At 44.6% G+C, this 14213-nt stretch overlaps 1 protein-coding gene across 1 annotated transcript; it reads left to right on the top strand.

Annotated features, from left to right (window-relative positions):
• The first annotated feature begins 6204 nt into the window (after positions 1 to 6204).
• On the top strand, positions 6205 to 13591 carry LOC114030059 (syncytin-1-like). The gene is made up of 3 exons (XM_027844704.1): positions 6205 to 6264; positions 11807 to 13364; positions 13431 to 13591. Exons 2-3 carry the CDS (start codon positions 11810 to 11812, stop codon positions 13589 to 13591), a joined length of 1716 nt encoding a protein of 571 aa, XP_027700505.1. The 5' UTR covers positions 6205 to 6264; positions 11807 to 11809.
• The last annotated feature ends 622 nt before the right edge of the window (positions 13592 to 14213 follow it).

A 14213-nucleotide genomic window follows, 5' to 3' on the forward strand; every position in this document is an offset into this window, starting at 1 on the left:
TATCTAGAAATTTCTCCATTGTTTATCATGAGGTGAATTTGGCTGTACCTTTCACAAAGTCCTCATTCTGTCTTCTGGATCCATGGAGAATAAGTATAATAGCTCATTGTGAGAAATAATACGTGCTTAATTTAAGAACATTAGTTCTTAATTTTAAGACATCTCAATTCCTATCTTTCCCTCAATAGATTAAGCAACACCAGTTTTTAATTTGATCTTCATTTGATGTAATTTTGAGTTTTCTTATCATTCTTGCTAGTTGTTCTTCTCTGGTAAAGGACTGATTTGTCTTTTTTTTTTAAAGTAAGTTGCCTATGTAAATTGGCAAAGGTAACAAAAGATGGAAATAGTTAATGTTGGGAGGGATGCATGAAGAGAGGTTCACAAATACACTGTTGGTAAAGTTGTCAGTTGGCTCAGCCATTCTAGAAAAAAACTGGTAATGAGTTTTTTTAAAAGTGATGAGTTACCTATAGCTCTTGAGATCCCATTGTTAGACATAAAATTTAGAGGTGAGACAGAAAGAAAAATCCCATGTAGGGATTTAATAAGTGGGATCCCATATCCCAATTATTCTTAGCACCATTTCTTTTTTTCTTTTTGGTGATATCAAAGAACTGGAAACAAAATGGGTGCTCTTCACTTAAGAAGTAGCTAAACAAAGTATGGTACATAAATGTAATCAATTACTACATAAAAAGATATGTTGAATATGATTAATTCAGAGAAGCATGGAAAGACTTATATAAACTGATGCCATATGAAATAAGCAGAACAAAAAAACAATATACACAATAATTATAACAATGAATTGGAGAGAGGAAACAAGTTGAATGCTAGGCAATTATAATGATCAAGCTTAGCCCTAGAAAAGAGTTGAGAAAATGTGCCTGAAGAAGTGGGGGACCTAAGGTTGTGGAATAGTATATAAACTATTTTGTATTAATCAATATACTGGTTAGTTTCACTGAGCTGATTTCTTTTGAAAAATCTTTTCTAGAAGGGATAGCTTGCTGGATGGGAAAAGAAGATGATATTTGAAAATCAATGCAATGATAAATCAAAAGGCATCAATAAAATAAGTAATTTTAAAAAGTATTTGTTTCTCAGGGATGAACACAGCATTCCTGTTATTTGTTTCCTGTAGATGACAGCAGTACTACAATGTATCACCTGTCTTCCTTTGAACCCTCAAATAACCAAAATTTGAATAGTTCCGTCATTTCATCCATGTGGATGTTCTCTCAAAGAACAGTGCAACCCATTGACTTGCTCGTCTCTTGTTGTTAAATATGCAGAGCCCATATCGTCTCATAGAATCACCACAGGGGGCTTACCAAACCTTTCTATGACCTTCCTTACTTTATTCTGAATTGCTGGGAATGCCAGTGGAGCACATGGGCAGTCAGTAGGTTAACACTCATTTATCACATGTGACGAAGAGATATTCATTTTGTTCTCTATACTTCTATTTAGGAGCAACTAGGTGGTGGAGTAGATAAGAGTGCCAGGCCTGGAGTCAGAAAGACCTGAGTTCAAATCTGGCCTCAGATACTTCCTAGCAATGTAACCCTGGGCAAGTCACTTAACCATCTTTGCCTCAGTTTCCTCATCTGTAAAAATAGTCTGGAGAAGAAAATGGCAAACCACTCCAGTATCTTTGCCAAGAAAACCCCAAATGGAGTCACAAAGAGTCATATACAACTGAAACTACTGAACAACAGCAATAACATACTTCTATTTAAACGATCTGAAAGTACATTTGCTATTTTGAAAGCCATGTCACACTGTAGAATCAATTTGTTTGTAGTACCCTAAAACCAGAGACCAAATTTGAACAGGCATTTTTCAAAGGAAGAAACCTAAAGTAGCAATAATCTTATGGGGGAAAAAATGTTCCAAATCACTAATAATTAAAGAAATGGAAATTAAAGTAACTCTGAAAAGTTCCACATCATAATGGTCAGATTGACCAAGACAATTCTTGGAGGTGGGGGTTGCACTGTGAGAAAACTGACACACTAACATTAGTGGCAGTATGAATTGATATTGTAATCCTGGCTGGAAAATAATGTGGAACCCATCCCCCAAGGGTCAATGTTGTTCAATTAGGGGTTGGGTAGGAAAGAGAGATAATAAATGTTTCTTCATTGAAAAATAACAATAAACATAAATATTTTAAAAAAAGACAGAAATAGAGGCAGGCAGCCATTTTGGGACTTTGCAACAAGGACACTTTTTGATAGTACTTTTTATAAATACTATTTTTAATGTCTGAATATTTCTCTTTCCATGGTATATTTTGTGGTCAGTAAAGTGTATGTGATATAATGCAAGCTCAAAACAGACTCCCAGACTAGTGGCATTGGAAGGAACTATAAACTATACAGTCTATATAGTCTAACTTGTATCTGATCAAGAATTCCTTCTAATGTATCCTTAATGAGTTGTCTTTCAGTCTTTACATTATTTTCCAAATAAACACATAAAATACAAGTTAGAACTGATTAGTGGTCAAGTCTGCCAACAGGTCTTAACAAGCAAGTGTAGGTAGGTGAGCCTGTTGCACATTGTTGTGAAGTCCAGCATTATCAGCAGGAACATGTATGTAATGACTTGTTTACAATACAATACTATATAGTTACATGATGTAATATTGCATCATCAAAATTTCAATGCAGGAAAAAACCCACAAATTTACAAAAAATTATTAAATTTAAGATGCATCATTTAAAAAATATTTTATATTTTTTTAAATGGCACAAATTAAAAAAAAAACTATTAAAGGGTTAAGGAAAATAGATCGCCAGGGGCGTGCTGAGTAACTTTTTTTTAAAGGGGGCAGTAGGCTAAATAAGTTTAGGAACCTCTGACCTAGCTGATTCTCTTAGTCAATTTTTTTAACTATCCCTCCTCCCTGCTTCACTTCATCAGAAATCTTAAGAATTCCATAGAACCAAAGAATCATAACTTTTATACGAGAAGAGATGTCATAGGTTACCTAGTCCAGCTTCCTTATCTTAGAGACATGAATGAAACCTAGAAAGATTAAATGATTTGCTTGCCGTCACATAGGTAGAAACTATTGGCAGAACTTGTTTTCAAACACAGGTCCTCATGTTGAATCCAATATTCTTTCCAATGCTATGTTCTCTATACCTTCATTGTGTGTTTGTCCTTTGTTCTTGAAGAGGACCATGCCATCAAGGAGACGATGACATGATTTGCAATTGACTTTGATTTGAGTGAGAGAGGGCAATGCAAGGTCACCAGCCTCACTTTCTCTTCTAGAACCATCTGGGTTCAGTGGCCATGATGGAGATGGGATCTAAAACCCTAAAAGGAAAAGACCATGTCTTTGGGATCTGGACCCCAAAAAAGAAAATCCTTGGACTTTTCCCAAATCTTTGGCAATTGCCTGAGGCTGTAATCCACTCAACTGATTTTTCATTGTGGCTAAACACAATCTCCCAATTCTGTTCTGTTACCTCCCAATTGCCCCTGGCCACTTCCCACCCTTAATTCTATCTCGACTCCATTCTCCCTTGGCCATGTGGTCCTGGTCCCTGTTGTTGTGTTGACCCCAGCTTACTAGCCACTCTCATCCAGATCCTCCTTAGATCCCTCCTCCAGTCACCCTAGACTACTCTGCTACTCTTAGATCCCTCCCACAGTCTTTCTGTATGTAAGATTCATCTCTTCTCCATTAAGGTGCTGAGATTCTTTAAGAGTCTAGCCAAGGGCTGTTGCATTAGCAATACAAATGCTTAGATTCCTTAGGAATCTTTAACCTTGTCTTTGGCTCAAAGAAGGCTTGGGTCGAATTCATTCAGGCAGGACCCATATGTTGTGATTTTGGGGTTCCAGCACCCCTAAACCTCTAACCCTCAACAGCCAGATATTCATCAGGATAACTGGAGATGGCCCAGAATGCAATGGAACACCATGGCCCTTCTAAGCTAAAGGTCTTTTCAGGTTCTCACTTGTGTGAGGTAATGCCCATTCAGTGAATAGATCTCTTTAAGAAGGGAGTCAAGGGATGGCCCCTTTAACAGCAACAACAACAACAACAAAAATATTTCATTAAATTCATTTATAAGAACTTCTAACAACAAAACTTTTAGGGTCAACATTTTATATGACTTTAACATCTCCAAAGTAGAAGGAGAAATTGATTTGGATTTTGATTCATAAGCAATATTATTTATCAAAAAAGTAATTTTGCCTTTTTCCTTTGAACTCTCTTTCATTCCCCCCAAAACTCAATGGGTTCTCCTCTCCTGTTTTTAATCTTTCACTGAGGATCTCCTTGAGGAAGGGTAAATTCAAAGTCTCAGCCTACTCCTACAACCATTATCTTGGAACTTTTCATATGCCAATAGGTCACTCAAAGTCTTAAGCCCTTACTTAGGGAATTCAGAATTCCTCCCTCCTTTAACTAGAAAGTTAGTGTTTAGGATGCAGATTCTTGAATTCTTCTTTCAGACTGCATGTAAACACCATTCTTCTTTGGCTATATGCTTATGCTATACGACACCAAGGTCAAAAAGGGTGTGGCTAATCCTTAGCCAGCCAAACACTTGAAGCTCTGATCAATTGGTTTTATTCAATAGCTCTGTAGGGCTAGTTCCACATTTTGTTATCATGTTGATTAGAGAACTTGTTTTATACTGAATTATCAGATTCTTGTTGTTTCTGGTAATTCCTTTACACTCTGTTATTAGATTATTTAGAAAAACTCTCCAGTTTGATCAGGGACTTCTCTGATCCATATTCTCTATATCACTTCATATTTATATTGCATATACCTTGTATTTACTTATCTGCATACATACTTTATCTTCTGCATAGAAAGTAAGCTTCTTGAGGGCAAGGACTGTCTTGGTTTTGTCTGTATATCAATTAGCACAGCACCTTAGTAAATAGATATTGAGAGATCATGGATAGGGTTGGGATCTGGGCCCCAGAAAGGAAAAATCCTGAACTTTCCCACATGGTCAAATCTTTGGTTTTTGCCTGAGGCTATAATCCCATCAACTGGCCTTTCATTGTGGCTACACCCAATCTCCCCTCCATTGTCTTACCTCCCTATGGCCCCTGGCCATCTCCCTCATTTAATCCTAGCTAGGCTCCAACGTCCAGGTCCCAGGAGTTCTCTTCACCCCAGTTTACTGGCCACTCACATTCAGATCTTCCTTAGACCCCTCCTCCAGTCACCCCAGACTACTTGGCCACTCCTAGATGCCTCCCACAGTCTTTCTGTATATAAAGTCTATCTTGTCTCCATTAAGATGCTCAGATGCCTAAAATCCAGCCACTGCTCAGATTTTCACAATCTAGCCAATAGCACACAGATGCTCAAATTCCTTAAGAGTCTGACTAATGGTGAATCTTCAATAAACCTTGTCTTTGACTGAAAGAAGGCTTGGGTCAAATTCTTTCTGGCAGGACCCACATGTTGTGATTTTGGGGTCTCAGGACTCCTGAACCCCTCATGTTCAATGAGTGCTTTCTTCTCTCCCATCTCTCTCTCTCACCCTTCATCCTTCTGTTTATCTTTTTCTGTCTCTCCTTTCCTCTCACTTTTCCTTACTCTCCCTTGCTCTTTCTCATTCTCAGCCTCTCCCCCCTTTCCTACTGTCTCTGTTTCTCTCTGCGCTTTTCACATTTCCACATCCCTTCTCTTCCTCCTCTCTGTCTCTCAGTTTCTATATCTCTCTCCATGTCTTCCTTCCTTCTTCTCTTACTGTAAGGGACCACAGGCCCAGTATGACCTCTGGAAAATTACTAGGTTGCAGCTGTCAAGGCCTCCTTGTGATAAGAACAAATTATGGACAAAGCTGTATCTCTTCCTGGAATACCCCGCCCCTATACCGTTGGTGGTCCTTGTGATAAGAACAGATTACGGACAAAGCTGTATCTCTTCCTGGAATACCCCGCCCCTATACCGTTGGTGGAACTCCCCCACTCCCTCTTACTGTGTGTATAACTACCCTGAGCTTGCCTTCAATAAATGAGACTTGATCAGAAAGCCTGCCTTGTCTCCATTTCCTGTGTCCCCTGCTCCCCTCCTTCTTTTACAGGTCCGGACCTCCGTTGATGTCTCGTGGGACGGGACATTTGGCGCCCAACGTGGGGCCCAAGACCCCGTTAAAAGGAGTAAAGGTTTTTTGGTGTGTGCTCCTGTGAAAAAGATGACTGCAGTCACGATACATGAGAATTGGTCGCTGCGGATTTGCCTGATCTGCGGAATAGAGACCTGAGGTAAGGAGACACTCTCAAAATGGGGCAGGATGCTAGTAGTCATGAAAAATATGTAGAAGGTCTTAAGGCCTCATTAAAGACACGGGGAGTAAAGGTTAAGAAAAAGGATCTTATACAATTTTTTGTTTTCTTAAAGGACGTTTGTCCTTGGTTTCCCCAGGAAGGAACTATAGATGAGAAAAGATGGAAACGGGTGGGAGATTGTCTTAATGATTATTTTAGAACTTTTGGGCCCGAGAAGGTCCCTGTTACTGCGTTCAATTACTGGAATTGTATTTACGATATTTTGAAAATACGTCCTTTTGAGACTGAGGTTTGTAAGATTGTCAGTGAGAAAGACGGAGACCCCCCGGAGCCTCCTTGTCCATTACCAGCCCCACCCGCAACAGAGGATGAGTCTAGGAAGGATTGTGATTCTGTGTCCATCGACATGCCCTTAGATGATTTTTCCTCCCAAAGTAGGAAAGTTGAGCGCATTTATCCTGTTTTACAAGAGGCTTTGGTCAAGAGGTCAAATGATACCTTAGATCCTACTGATGCAGCTGACCTTGAGCAGGAGGCTGCTTCTTATAATGACCCCTATAATTTCAGTACCGCTCCTATAATTTCAGTACCGCTCCTGCATGTTTTCCTACTATACAGCACTCTGCTTCCGCGCCCGCTGCTCCTGCTTCTCCACTCCCAACCCCTCATCTTCCTGCTTCTCTGCCCCCTTCTGCTCCCCCTTCTTATCATACTCTTCCCCCTTTTCCGCCTGTTGATACTCCCTTGACCTCGCTCTCCTCTCAGATTCAGTCCCTCTGACAGACGTTGATGTTTAAGAAAGAGAAAGCACAGCTGCTTAAGGAACTACAGCTCCTTGATTTGGAACTTGCTGATTGCATTCCTGGCCCTGCTGTTGCTCTCACTGCCCCTACAGTAACTTCCAAACCCAAATCTGAATCCCCTGTTTTGGCCCCCCTCCCTTCCCCTAAAGATGCAGGGTCTTTACTCCCTAAGAAAAGGAGTCTTTTCTCTTCCTCCCCCCCTTTTCTTTTTCCCTATTGAGGATAAAACTGTGTCAAGTGATACTGAGGAGGAGGGAGAGGAGGCTGCCCCCCGGCAATATAGACGCCTCGGGTATAAGACGCTAAAAACACTAAAAGAGGCAGTCTCTCAGTATGGCCCTGTTGCCCCATTCACTCTCTCCATCCTTGATGCCCTTGATCATTTATGGCTCACTTCTCATGATTGGCTTCACCTTGCCCGCGCCACCCTGAGTGGAGGAAATTTTGTGCTTTGGAAATCTGAATTTAAAGAATTATGTAAGGAAGCGGCCCGCCATAATCGTGAGGCCGGAAGGGAAAGTGTGGAATGGACTTATGAAATGCTTGTTGGCCTTCCTCCTTTTAATACTAATGAGGCCCAATCTAAGTTTGCTTCCGGAATTTTTGCTCAAATTCAGGCTGCTGCACGAAAGGCATGGCGGCTGTTACCTCCTAAAGGATCCGCCACGACCTCTATCTCCTCCATCCACCAGAAGCCTGAGGAGCCTTACGCTGATTTTGTTAGTCGTCTAACTGAGGCCGCGGAAAGACTGTTGGGGCCATCTGAGGGCGACAGTGATTTTGTCAAGCAGCTTGCTTTTGAAAATGCCAATTCTGCCTGTCAGGCCGCCATTCGCCCGCAAAAACGTCAGGGGTCTCTTTCTGATTATATCTGTCTCTGTCAGGATATTGGCTCCAGTCGCCAAATTGGCGCCGCTATAGGTGCCGCGTTACAGGATGCCTTTGCCGGGGCTGTTGCTGCTGCCCCCCCAACGCCTCTCCTAAATGTTTTAATTGCGGCACTCCTGGTCATTTTGCTAGAAATTGCCCAAACGCCAAGCAAGGCCGTGTTGGTCACCCTGGCCTCTGTCCCCGATGTAAGAAAGGTCGTCACTGGGCCTCTCAGTGCCGCTCTAAAACTTCTGCTGAGGGCCTCCCCTTGTCGCCGCAGGGAAACTTCCTCCGGGGCCAGCCCCAGACCCCTTTCATCCCCTCACAGGCCAGCCCTGGGGCCGCTCAGCTGGCCATGTCTCAATCTCTGATCTCTCCCGAGCAACCCCTGGCAGCGCCGGACTGGACCTCCGTTCCTCCTCCACCACAGTATTAAGTGCAGACCAGGGACCTCAGGTCCTTGGTACTGGGGTATTCGGTCCCCGCCCTCCGGGGCTCTTTGCGTTTCTCCTTGGGAGAGCCTCCTCTACGGTCTCTGACCTTTTTGTACATCCAGGAGTAATTGATAATGACTATACTGGTGAGATCAAGGTGATAGTTTCTACCGCCTCTGTTGTTCCAAAAACCATTCCGGCGGGTACGCGCCTGGCGCAGCTTCTTTTGCTTCCTCTTGATAATTCCGTGGGTTCTTCCCAGAGGCCTTCCCCTCGTGGCCCGCGTGGCTTCGGCTCCTCTGATGCTTTTTGGGTTCAGCCTGTTCTCCCCCAAAAGCCCCTGCTTCTCCTAAAGATTGAGGGCAAACAGTTTGAAGGGATTGTGGATACTGGCACTGATGCCACCGTTCTTAGGAAGGAGTCCTGGCCTGCTTCCTGGCCTTTAGTTTCTGCCCTTACTAACCTTAAAGGCATAGGCCAAGCAGTAGATCCTGAGCAGAGTGCCAAATTTTTGACCTGGTCGGATGCTGAGAATAACACTGGTCTTGTGAAACCTTATGTTATTCCTGGCCTTCCCTTTAACCTCTGGGGCCGGGATATTCTCTCACAGATGGGAATGGTTATGTGCAGTCCGAGTGATCTTGTTACCTCCCAGATGCTGAGGCAGGGTTTCCTACCTGGCCAAGGTCTTGGAAAAAACTCACAGGGCATTCGTTCTCCCATTGAGGCCTCTCCTCGCCCTGAAAGATTAGGTCTGGGAAATTTATTCTGATGGCCGCTGATATTCCTGCACCCCACGCAGACCGTATCCTATGGAAGGATGACGTGCCCGTGTGGGTTGATCAGTGGTCACTTCCAAGGGAGAAGCTTGAGGCTGCCGAGGAGCTAGTGCGGGAGCAATTCCTCGCTGGCCGGATTGAATATAGCGATTCCCCTTGGAATACCCCTATTTTCGTTATCAAAAAGAAATCGGGAAAATGGAGGCTCTTGCAGGACCTTCGCGCTGTTAACCGAACCATGATCATCAAAGGCTCCCTTCAACCTGGTCTGCCCTCCCCTGTGGCAATCCCCAGCTCATTTTTTAAAATCATTATTGACCTTAAGGATGCCTTTTTCTCTATTCCTTTGCACCCTGCTGACCGTGCTCGTTTTGCTTTTAGTTTGCCTTCTGTGAATTTTCAGAGCCCAATGAAATGCTTTCAGTGGAAAGTGCTCCCCCAAGGAATGGCTAATAGCCCTACACTCTGCCAAAAGTTTGTGGCTGCGGCTATTCAGCCCGCTCGTGATCGTTGGCCCTCCCTTTATATCCTCCACTATATGGACGATATATTAATTGCTAGCCCCGAGTCACAATCCCTCTCCCATTGCTTTGCTTTTCTCTTGCAAAACCTTGCTGAATGGGGTCTGCAGGTCTCCCCCGAGAAAATCCAAGTCACAGACCCTTATACATACCTCGGTTTTGAGCTCCATGGTTCCCTAGTTAGGCCTTCTAACCTGAAATTGAGAACTAGTCATTTAAGAACTCTTAATGATTTCCAAAAGTTGTTAAGGGATGTTAATTGGATCCGCCCCTATCTCCGTCTTACTACAGGTGATTTGAAACCTCTGTTTGATATTTTAAGGGGGGACCCAGACCCCCGATCACCTAGACAGTTAACTCCTGAAGGCAAAAAGGCTTTAGACTTAATCACACAAGCCATTCAAGGCCAATTTGTGTCAGCCCTGGATTATTCCCTTCCATTCCTTTTTATTGTCTGTGCCACTTCGCACACACCCACGGGAGTCTTTTGGCAGGTGGCCTCTCCCCTTCTCTGGGTTCATTTTCCCTCCTCCTCGTCCAAGGTTGTTGTTCCTTATTATAATTTAGTAGCAGAACTCATTATTCAAGCCCGAGATACCAGTGTCAAGCTCTTTGGTCAGGAGCCTCACTCTATCATTCTACCTTATGCAAAGGCGGAGGTTGATTGGCTTTTTCGTACCTCTGACCTTTGGCCTATAGCGCTTTCCTCATTTCCCGGAAAAATAGATAATCATTATCCTGCTCATAAAATGTTACACTTTATTCGCACACACCCCTTTGTTTTCCCTAAATTAACTTCTACAGAGCCTTTAGTAGGGGCCCTTACAGTTTTTACTGATGGCTCCTCATCTGGGACCGCTGCATATTCATGCAATGGCGTGGCTACCCCTCTGTCCACATCCTATCTCTCTGCCCAGTTAGTGGAATTGTTTGCTGTGTCTGTAGTCCTCCGAACTTTTCCTTCAACTCCTTTGAACATTTATACAGATAGTGCATATGTGGCCCACTCTGTCCCCTTATTAGAAACAGCCTCCCATTTAAAACCTAACTCCTCTGCAATTCAGCTATTTCTCTCAGTACAGTCCGCCATCTGTGCTAGGGCTGCCCCTTTTTTTCTTGGCCATCTGCGGGCACATTCAGGTCTCCCTGGTCCCTTGTCAGAGGGTAATGACCTCGCTGACCACGCCACCCGTATGCCTATTTCGGCTTTTTATCTGTCCCCTGTGGATAGGGCCACTCATGCCCACTCCCTTCATCATCTTAATTCTACCACCCTTAGACTTTTGTTCAAAATCACTCGTGAACAAGCTCGACAGATTGTTAAGCAATGTTCCTCATGTGTGACCCTTCTCCCCACCCCCCATTTAGGAGTGAACCCCCGTGGCTTAATTCCTAACGCCCTATGGCAAATGGATGTGACTCATGTTTCTGATTTTGGTCATTTAAAATATATGCATGTCTCCATCAATACTCACAGCGGCTTTCTCTCTGCCACATTGCAGAGCGGTGAGGCCTGCCGCCACGTGACAGCTCATGTCTTCTCTTGCCTCACTGTTATGGGCAAGCCCGAGTCTATTAAAACTGATAATGGGCCTGGCTACGCTGGCACACCTTTTCGCTCCTTCTGTGCCACCCTTGGTATCTCTCATGTCACGGGCATTCCTTATAATCCTCAAGGGCAAGGTATTGTGGAACGGGCCCATCAAACCTTAAAAAACACTATTACCAAACTTCGAAGAGGGGCATTCTACCCAGTCAAAGGATCCCCTCGGAACCTGGTCAGCCATGCTCTTCATATTAAATTTTCTTCAATTGGATGATATTGGCAAATCAGCGGCTGATAGGTTTTGGCACCCCGAATCCCAGCACAATTATGCCAAAGTACTGTGGAAAGATCCCCTTACTAACCAGTGGCAGGGTCCCGACCCTGTTCTTATTTGGGGTCGGGGTTCGGTCTGTATATATATTAAAGAAAAACAATCTGCTCGCTGGCTTCCTGAGAGGCTTGTAAAGCAAGTTGATTCCTGTAAAATGGCTTCTCCGCCTCCAGTTAACCTTCCTTCCAGGGAGGACAAACCTCTCTGAGAAATATTTCTTTTCTTTATCTACAGGAAATGCTTGGAAAACGATCACCCCTACGCTGGTGCCTCCCGGCTGTCCTGAGGGTCTGCCTTGCTGGTTTTGACGCCCCGGCCGGCAACCATCTCCTCGCCTCCCTTTTTGGGCCACCCTGTGACTGCCGTGGAGGGTATACACGGGTAACACCGCAGCGGTTCTCTTACTCCAACGACTGCAATGAATACACCGCCTATCTCACCTATCGACCATCCATCGGTGGGGGATTTAAGCAACGGTGGGAGTGTGTTGCCAAACCCCGAGTCATTCCCTCTCTGCCTGGGTCCCCTGGTCCCTGCCCCTCCCCCTGTCACTACTATCAAGCCATTCATTCCCTTTGCTATAACAGCGTCCAGCAGTGTTCTTCTAATAATAAGGTTTATTTGACGGCAGTTCTACAGCAAGCCTATGCAGGAACCTTTGGTGGGGAAACCTCCGCCACTCTCCAGGGACATACTAACAAATATGCCCAGGCGTCTTGTTCGTCTGCTGATGTTGGCCACGATGTCTGTTGGCCCGAACGTGCACCCCTACATGTATCAGACGGAGGGGGCCCTTCTGAGAGAGCCAGAGAACATGAGGTCCAGCAGCACATTGAGGAACTCATTCGGGCCCAATTCCCCTCCCTCCATTATCATCCTCTTGCGCGTCCCCGGCCTCACAGATTGAGTCTCGATGATCAAACGTCTGTCATTTTGGAATCCACTCACCTTATGCTAAATAAGACCAATCCTGTGTTGGCTGCGGACTGCTGGCTTTGCTTGCCCCTCGGTACTCCCATTCCTATGGCGTTACCCCCCCTTGGTAACCTTGCTCCTGCCAAAAATCCTTCCCTTCCGGTAAATTGTTCCCTAGGCCCCCCTTTTAGGATTCAACCGATCCCTTTGAATCAGTCACTCTTTGTAGCCCCCTGCTTTGAGGGTACCACTCCCAATGCCTCTGTCTCCATTGATGTGGGTTTTCTCCCTCATGTGAATTGTTCCTCTGTCCTTCGTACTAGCAGTTTTCTGTGTCCCCCTCTAGGCCATGTTTTTCTCTGCGGAGGGAATATGGCGTTCCCAGCGTTGCCCGTAAATTGGGCTGGTTATTGCTCCATTGCCTCCGTTCTACCTGAGATGGATATTGTTCCGGGGAACGAGCCTGTTCCGGTTCCCAGCCTCGACTTTATGGCTGGAAGACATAAAAGGGCCGTATTTGCTATTCCCTTGCTTGTTGGCTTGGGCATTACGGGAGCCCTTGCAACAGGGTCTGGGGGTTTGGGAGTCGCCATACACTCCTATAATAAACTCTCTGCACAGCTCATTGATGATATCCAAACCTTATCAGGAACTATTAGTGATCTCCAGGACCAGATCAACTCTCTAGCCGAGGTGGTCTTGCAGAACAGAAGGGGATTGGATCTCTTGACAGCCGAACAAGGGGGTATATGCTTGGCCTTACAGGAGAAATGTTGCTTCTATGCTAATAAGTCCGGTGTAGTCCGGGACAAGATAAAGAAATTACAGGATGATCTGGTCAAGCATCGGAGAGAACTGTTTGAAAATCCTTTTTTAAGTAATCTTCATGGCTTTCTTCCTTATATTTTACCTCTTGTAGGGCCTATATTTATGTTTTTATTAGCTCAAACCTTCGGTCCTTGGGTGTTCCGGAAGATCACCTCCTATGTCAAACAACAGCTGGACAAGGCCTTGTCCAAACCAATTCAGGTCCATTATTGTCGGCTGGATACTGGCGACCCTGATCTTTATACCGACATTGGCCGGTCCCAAGGATTAGTCTGAGCGCTGGTTTGGTTAGCCAATGACGGGTAAGATCCCCCTGAGGGGAGTCTGACCTAAGCCAGGGGCGTTGCCTTGCATATTGCCCCCATGACGGGCAACAGTCTCCCACTCCTCGGGACAACCTAAGACAGGCACAAACCCCTCTGCTAAACCTTCCCTCTTAAGGAAAGAAAAGGGGGACATGTAAGGGACCACAGCCCCAGTATGACCTCTGGAAAATTACTAGGTTGCAGCTGTCAAGGCCTCCTTGTGATAAGAACAAATTATGGACAAAGCTGTATCTCTTCCTGGAATACCCCGCCCCTATACCGTTGGTGGAACTCCCCCACTCCCTCTTACTGTGTGTATAACTACCCTGAGCTTGCCTTCAATAAACGAGACTTGATCAGAAAGCCTGCCTTGTCTCCATTTCCTGTGTCCCCTGCTCCCCTCCTTCTTTTACAGGTCCGGACCTCCATTGATGTCCCGCGGGACGGGACATCTTACCCCCAACTGAATGCATATCAAGAGGCTTTTCATGTATGATCCTTTAGAGTGACTGGATGCTTGAATAATCTTCAATGTAGCAATTGTTAAATTCTCTCTGAAATATGGATTCTTTGACAAATCTCTCAACAGAAAA

Source organism: Vombatus ursinus, unplaced genomic scaffold (genome assembly GCF_900497805.2).
Source record: "Vombatus ursinus unplaced genomic scaffold, bare-nosed wombat genome assembly UNPS02014945.1, whole genome shotgun sequence".
NCBI lineage: Eukaryota > Metazoa > Chordata > Mammalia > Diprotodontia > Vombatidae > Vombatus > Vombatus ursinus.

What these genes read in the sequence shown, in the direction of transcription:
- LOC114030059 (XM_027844704.1), top strand. Translation starts at nt 11,810, where the DNA reads ATGCTTGGAAAACGATCACCCCTACGCTGGTGCCTCCCGGCTGTCCTG. An exon ending in GTTTGAAAATCCTTTTTTAA is followed by an intron (nt 13,365 to 13,430) that starts GTAATCTTCATG and finishes TGTTTTTATTAG; the next exon opens with CTCAAACCTTCGGTCCTTGG.